Source organism: Sinocyclocheilus anshuiensis, unplaced genomic scaffold (assembly GCF_001515605.1).
Source record: "Sinocyclocheilus anshuiensis isolate Anshui unplaced genomic scaffold, SAMN03320099.WGS_v1.1 scaffold42, whole genome shotgun sequence".
Taxonomy (NCBI): domain Eukaryota; kingdom Metazoa; phylum Chordata; class Actinopteri; order Cypriniformes; family Cyprinidae; genus Sinocyclocheilus; species Sinocyclocheilus anshuiensis.
The window spans coordinates 977,978-985,109 of NW_015546057.1; the positions used below are offsets into that span (position 1 = coordinate 977,978).

General features: G+C 36.5%; 2 protein-coding genes across 3 annotated transcripts in view; one reads left to right on the forward strand and one right to left on the reverse strand.

The window, feature by feature from the left end:
- LOC107699352 (protein polybromo-1-like) overlaps window positions 1-6,555 on the reverse strand; it is an 18,236-nt gene extending 11,681 nt beyond the window's left edge. For both annotated transcript variants that reach the window (XM_016500590.1, XM_016500591.1), the window contains exons 1-12: window positions 6,483-6,555; window positions 4,529-4,676; window positions 4,222-4,319; window positions 3,955-4,102; window positions 3,229-3,375; window positions 2,983-3,093; window positions 2,819-2,887; window positions 2,615-2,713; window positions 2,435-2,520; window positions 1,197-1,288; window positions 871-1,087; window positions 658-799 (exon numbers count right to left, since the gene is read on the reverse strand). In XM_016500590.1, coding sequence (XP_016356076.1) covers window positions 658-799; window positions 871-1,087; window positions 1,197-1,288; window positions 2,435-2,520; window positions 2,615-2,713; window positions 2,819-2,887; window positions 2,983-3,093; window positions 3,229-3,375; window positions 3,955-4,102; window positions 4,222-4,319; window positions 4,529-4,666 — 1,347 coding nt within the window. In that variant the 5' untranslated portion in view covers window positions 4,667-4,676; window positions 6,483-6,555. The remainder of the gene's footprint in view (window positions 1-657; window positions 800-870; window positions 1,088-1,196; window positions 1,289-2,434; window positions 2,521-2,614; window positions 2,714-2,818; window positions 2,888-2,982; window positions 3,094-3,228; window positions 3,376-3,954; window positions 4,103-4,221; window positions 4,320-4,528; window positions 4,677-6,482) is intronic.
- Window positions 6,556-6,604: 49 nt separating this feature from the next.
- Window positions 6,605-7,132, forward strand: part of gnl3 (G protein nucleolar 3) — an 11,070-nt gene continuing 10,542 nt past the window's right edge. The window contains exons 1-2 of the mRNA XM_016500592.1: window positions 6,605-6,695; window positions 6,855-6,913. Of these exons, the coding sequence (XP_016356078.1) occupies window positions 6,683-6,695; window positions 6,855-6,913 (72 nt within the window). The 5' untranslated portion in view covers window positions 6,605-6,682. The remainder of the gene's footprint in view (window positions 6,696-6,854; window positions 6,914-7,132) is intronic.

Genomic DNA, 7,132 nt, shown 5'->3' on the forward strand with positions numbered 1-7,132 from the left:
CATATACACACACACATATACACACACACACAAAGAAAAACAAGTAGATAGAATAGAAAAAATAGAAAACTAGTGTTTTTTTTTTATAAATCATGATCTTTACAGATCTTCTTTATGCACCAAGAGCTTGTAACACTTCAAAGAGAAAGGAAAAATTGAAATTGCATCATATGACCCCTTTAGTTAAACTGTGGCCACATTGTACTGATTTATTCCCTCATATTAGAGTCATTTTGGCAATTAATTTGTTTTCGAAACAAATGCTTAATTTGTGGCCACAATACTGTATCTTTGTTACGGTAATGTTCTTTTAGTTTGTTTCACATCACCTTCCTGCTTCCTTTATTCTAGTTTTCCCACCAGCCATCAGTCACCATGGACATTCATTAATCAGCACACCGGTTCTCACTTTAGTTTGTTATCACCGATCTAATGCAATAAAATTCATACACTTTTAGGAGTGGCTTAAATGTCCAAATACTTTTTGCGGTTGCATATACACACAGGTATCATTATCAATCAGCTATGTCAATCAGTTATGTCATTTTGATCTTTGAGAAACGTCACATGATTAATTCTAACTGCACTGTCAACTGAGACACTCAGTAATTTACAGTAATTTATAGCCTGTCTTTGTTTGGAATGGGTTTATATTACCTGCAATATATGCTGCAACTTCAGCACACGCTTGTAGATTTGAGAGTTGGGAACGTTGTAGCGCTTTGCGTTCTCAAACATCAGGTTGAGGTCTGTGTCTATCTGTTCCACACTTTCATATTCACTGTTCTTCATCTTGCTCCTGAGGAAAGATAAAATACTTCATAGTATGTTCGAAACCAAAGACCTTGCAGTGATGGTGTCCTACTGTACCTTATCTGCTGGAGGGAGATTGGGTGGCTGATTTGCTGGAAGTAGTTGGGGTAGTCTTTCCTGGAGGGAAGCTGAAAGAAGGGCTCGGCTAAAAGCTGTCCCTGGTTGTTCCTACAGCCCCGCACTGCCTCGTACATCTGGAAGATTGGGTTGCTCATGTCCATGCTGGAGTGGATGCTCTCGGCCTCTGACTCGCCCTCATCATAATGAACAGAGCCTTAAGAACATGGAAACACTCATCTAATTAGTATATAAGCCAATAATATATTGATGTTACATCTCTTCAACAGTGTTGCTCTATACAGATACCATCATGTGTGACGTACCAGTTAGTATGGCGTCCTCTTCACTCTCTGAGCCATACTGTAGCGCAGTAGTGATGGAGGAGAGTTGGTCTCCCTGTCCAAACCTTCTGTTCCTGTTCACAAACACCAGTGCAAATACAACACTATATGTAAGAATATAAATGTTTTTTTTTGTTGATTTCACCTTTATTTATTTAACCAGGCAAATTAATTAAGAACAAGTTCTTATTTTCAATAACAGCCTGGCAGACAAAGTGTTTTGATAAAAAGTCAAATGTTAAACCCAACACAGCGGTGGCACCCCAGGACAGTGATGATGTTAGATGGTAAAATCATGACACTGTTATATATTTTATAGCACTGAAAAATACTTAAAAGAATACCATGGTATCACAATGTTACATGCCTATAAAAGCTGGTAACACATTGCTGCTTTTTGTTACTTTTTATAGTATTTTTACTAAATTAAAATCAAACGTATTGTTGTAAAACTTATTGTTTGTAATTTGTCTTCATAATTCTTTGGGACTAAAAGATACAATCTTATGTAAATACAATATAATTTTTTTGGTTTCTTTTTGTTTTTTGCATTTCTGCACCGTATAATTTTTTTTTGCATTAAATTATTATTATAAAAGCTTATTGTTTAATATGTTATAATTTATTAATAACTATAGTTAAGAAATTGTATTATATTAGATTATATCTAACTAACAAATTGTGGTAAAACGTTATGTTATACATAACTTATCCTGATGCTGGAAACATATTTGATATACGTCACGCCCATGGACTGTTTTGTGTTTGTTTTTCCTCCCCTACGTGCTCCATGTTCTCCCTGTGACCTAGTTTCTCCCTCATGTTGATTGTGTTCAGTGATTTCAGGTGTGTTCCATTGATTTCCTTTTTTAGTTCTTAGTATTTAAGCCCAGTGTTTTCCTTTGTCCTGTGTCTAGTGTTAAACGTCTATTCCCCTGCTACGTGTGTGTGTCTCTTTATAATTAAAGATTGTTCTTTGTAAATGTCTTTCTCCAGTTCTACGTGTGTGCTCCCTGCTATTTTGGATTATTAAAGACTGTTGATGGTAACTCTCCTGCGTTCTCCTTCATCACCTTACGACACAGTAGAAGTGTGACAATATAATTCAATAATAATTATAGGTACTAAATATTATATTATATTTTACATTGACTTAAGCTAAAATATCTAGCTTAAAAAAAAAAGTGTTATGGTAACATGAAATCCATAACATAATTTACCTGATCCTGATGCTGCTTTTAATAGGTTCAGAATGTTCAAGCTCCAGTCTTCTTTGTGAAAAAATCTTTTTGATGGTGTTTGCATCCTGGAAATTCATATATATGAATATAAATATAAGTCTAAGATATAAATATTTATATAAATTATAAAAAATAAATAGAATGTCAGTGACACATTACTTTAAATACTTGTGATCCGGGTTCATTGTAGGTTTTGGCATTTTTGACTAACAAGTCAATGTCTTTAGACATATGGTTTACACTTTTATAGTAGCCCATCTACGGACAAAAAGAAACAAGCTTCAGTGTAAATTATAATAAATAATAAATGGCAATATTGTACAGTATATGCTGTAATAGAACATGATCATAATAACAAGATACCTGTATTCGTTGTGCAATGGTCTTCAGATCTATTGGTTCTTTAATAATAGCATAATAATCTGGATATTGCTGAAAAAGAATGTTTAAATGAATAATAATAATAATAATAATAATAACAATATGATATGTTTGTGCATGTGCTGAAATGAAATTGAGAGAACTACCACTTTAGAGGGAAGTCTCTGGAAAAGTTCACTAATGAGACGCCCATGTTCTGTGCACATCAACACAGCATCCAGAAGCTGCCCAAGCACTTCCTTAAGGCTCGAGATAAACTGTAAAAACGAAACAAACCAGAATGATTTGTCTGGACACATCTAAAACACATCAGTACAGTTCCAAAGCATGCCTGATGGCCAGTCATGAGGTGTAGGAAAATACTGAGACAGGCAAGATCCGGGGCTTCTGACCTCCTCCTCTGTGGCCCCTCCAGGGTTTTCCTGTGAGTCGTCATCGTCATCATCTTCATCATAGTCCCCTCGCTGCACAAACTCATTTTTGGTGCGAATATACAGATCCCACAGTTTACAAGCCGCTCTGAACTCCGGAGTCTCAGGCTGCGCAGAAAAAAAAAAGTTTAAGTGTATTTTTTTTATACAAGTAACATCAATAGCCGGTCACACTTTATTTCAACTTTCAAGGTCCATTAGTAATAAGCCAACCCTCTACATTACGAGTAAATCACTCGCATATTCGACTAAATCTTACTCTGGGCGACTAAATGATGTCTAATATTAGCCAATGGCTAATAAATTCTCAGATTTTACTCGCCAGTGTGTGAGTTGGAGGTTATAGTGCGAAGGCGCACGACTCCCCGTCGCTTTGTTGCACACACACGCAGCGAGAGGTTCAGTTAAAATGACAAATATGCATTCGTAAATGGTTATCAAGTTTTAATTCTTATGACTAAAGTTCTATCATTAACCCTTTGACGCGTACGATCACACCGGTGTGATTAGAACGTTCAGTGCGTCACGTCATCAACTGCTGAACAGCCATTTAGTTAATAATAGGCATGCTAATAAGCAACTAGTTAATAGTGAGAATTGGTCCATATAATACTAAAGTGTTACCCGATATCTCATTGGTGCAATAATTAAAACAGAATATATTTTAAATATAAGATATATACACACTTTGTAGTATGTCTTGGCATTGTTGAATAAGAGCTGAAAATCAGCTGTGAGCTGCTCAACATCATCATACTCCTCCATCTTCAGCTTCTGCTGGATTTTCATCATGTCAATGGGCTGAGACACCACCTCATAGTAATCCGGCTGGTTCCTGTAGAGAAGCATTATCTGTGTTCTCCATTATAGAGTTTTGGTTTAAGTTTTAGTTGACAGTAAGCTGTCAAACTGCATAAATGGTTAAGGGCCAGAAATCTCTAATGTGTGACTGACCTTCTCTTTGGTGCTCTGATGAAGAGTTCACACAGCATCCTGCCCTGATCGTCCTTATAGTCTCTGATAGTGTTGTACAACTCGTGACACACGGCAATCTGTAAGGAAAAACGTACCGAATGACACACTAGAACAAGTAACATCTGCAGTTTTCTTAAAGCAGAGTGTGAAGTCATTTGATCTGTGAGAGCAGGAACAGGAGAGCCATGATATAACTTACATTTCTGCATAAAACACGAGGAAAAATGAGTCAATATGCAGTTATTAATGTCAGAGGCATTAAATGCATGAACTCAATTGAACTCACGGGGTCAACAGTAGGGATGTTTGGGGTTCTTCTCCTCTTCCGACTGGTTGAAGGTATGGATGTGGTCTGGCTGTCCTCAAAATCTCCTCCGCTCACACTGCTGGATGGAGAAGTGGCTCTCCGTCGCTTTGAGCCCATTGTAAAAGCCCTTCATATAGAATAAACGTATAATAATTCAACAAAATATAAATTACATTTTAAATTGGTAAATGCAACAATCCTTTTCTGCTGAAGGCCTGCTACTAAACTATGTTTTGTACTCTTAATACTGACAACCTCCATAATGGCACAGGTGGTAGAGAGAAAGCTGCATCACAATCAACGTTCATCACAAGTAGCTTTTCTACAAGCTGAGGGAAATACTAATGTAGAAGGTGCACAGTGTCATATAAACAAATACTAAACACCATCATGGTAACACAAAACACTAAAACAATGCATGATACATGAATTAAACAACATGTGTTGTAACATTAAAAAACTAATATACATAACTGAAAACATAAACTATTACCACAATTATTGAAATCAAATTCAGTCAAATTTGAGCTGTCGCAGGGAATTCTGGGAATATCCGTGCTTGACGTTTTCACTGTAAATTATGAGATTACGTGTTATTTTTCACTTCCACAAATGGTATACTTAACATTATTTTACTGTAAGGTTAGATCTATTATAGTTTTTCACTGTATACAGTAAGGGAACTTCGTGTTAACCAATTAACATTTTTACAGCATTGTTACAGTCTTTTACAATTCTATCATTATTTTAGTGTACAGTTACATATACAATTGTGGTAATCTCAGCCAATACTGTTAGCTAAAATCAAATATGATTTCTAAATAGTTAATAATAGTAACAATTATTATAGTAACTGATATGTAGGTTGAAACTATCACGGGTAAACCACTACAAACACATGTTCAAATTATTAATTTTTAACATAATCATTAACTAATGGATTATTGTTGCCTTTGTCATGAATTAACAGTAAGCTTGTTAAGAGTAATCCTACAGTACAGTAATACTTTTTATTACCAACATAATTATTATGCCTAGACACCTATTTACCAGTGTCGTTTTTACCAACATGTGCTATGGTAGCTATAATTCCCCTAAAAACAATAATTACTCCAATTATTATACGTAAACAAAACAAAACCACTGGTTACATGCCATGGTCACAAAACAACTAATAAAAATGAAATCAACCAAATTCTACAAATATTCTGAAAGCTTCCAACACTGATTTAAAGACATTTCTGAGCGTTATAACTACGAATATTAGAGGAAATGCTTAGGGTCCAACAGGAAATCATTTTCAAGTAAATACGTATTTTATACAATGGTGTATTAGCAGTAATTTAGCAGTAATCCTGTTAGAGTAATACTATAGTAAGTACGCTAATGCTTGTTAATGCCAGCTTACTAACAGCATTAGTGGTATAACTAAATATTCAAGATATCCACTTTTGAAACAGTGTGCAGAAATAAAACAACACAAGAAGCTGCATGTAAACACCGCTTCTGCACAAACCTGATTTTTATTACGCTGTAATTACATAATTAGCATGTACAGCTACGAGACACTGCGCCGACCTATGATCAGCTGCATTTATTATCATGATGACTGATAACCACTGCACTTCTTCAACAGTGTTTGCTGGGTTCAGAGTGTCTTGCAGGAATCAGTGGTTTGCAGGGCGATGAGGATGATGATGATGGTGCGATGATGAAGGTGGGACCGCTATGTGTCTGCAGACACAAGCTGTGTGACACATGCATCAGCACAGGCGGATAAAAACAAAGACACACACACACACACACACACACACACACACACACGCACTCACTGGGCCATGCAACACTCTGCGTGATGATGCTCGCGGTTTATTATAGCATGAGCAGCAGACATGGCAGACAATACACAGAGCGCGCCAGCTGCAGGCCTTACCGTCCGTGTCTGATCAGCTGTCTCTGAGAGCTGTCTGAGGACAGACACACATTCAACACGAAGGCTGATTGATTTATTAAATAAAACCAAGATGACAAAAATTAACCCTTTACGGCGCGAAAGCGGAAGCGGAAGTGAGGAATAGAGACACGTGGTGCGTTGTGAGCGAGAGAGGAGCGCGTGCTACAGCAGCGACAGACATGAAGAGACCTAGTGAGTATATCATCTCAAACAAATCTAATTATTTACACGCTTTGCCCATACAAACACAACGGAAATCATTATATTTTCCAATTGCTCGTGATAAGGACGTAATAAACTATCAGAAGTAGTAAAACACACTGACAAAAAACCCACGTGTCTGTTTTGTAGAGTTGAAGAAGGCGAGCAAACGCATATCATGCGCCAAACGCTTCAAAATACAAAAGAAGGTAAGAGGTTTTAACTGTTTATGCACAATATATAAATGAATAGAGGCTTTGGTTCCGACCTGGTTGTTGTTGTCGGCAAACTAGAGTTTAATATCACTAAGAAAACAGTACCATGGGTTTCCACGTTGTACATAGGAGGGTTAGCTAGTTAAAGGGGTCATATGATGTTGCTAAAAAGAACATTATTTTGTGTATTTGGTGTAATGAAATGTGTTTATG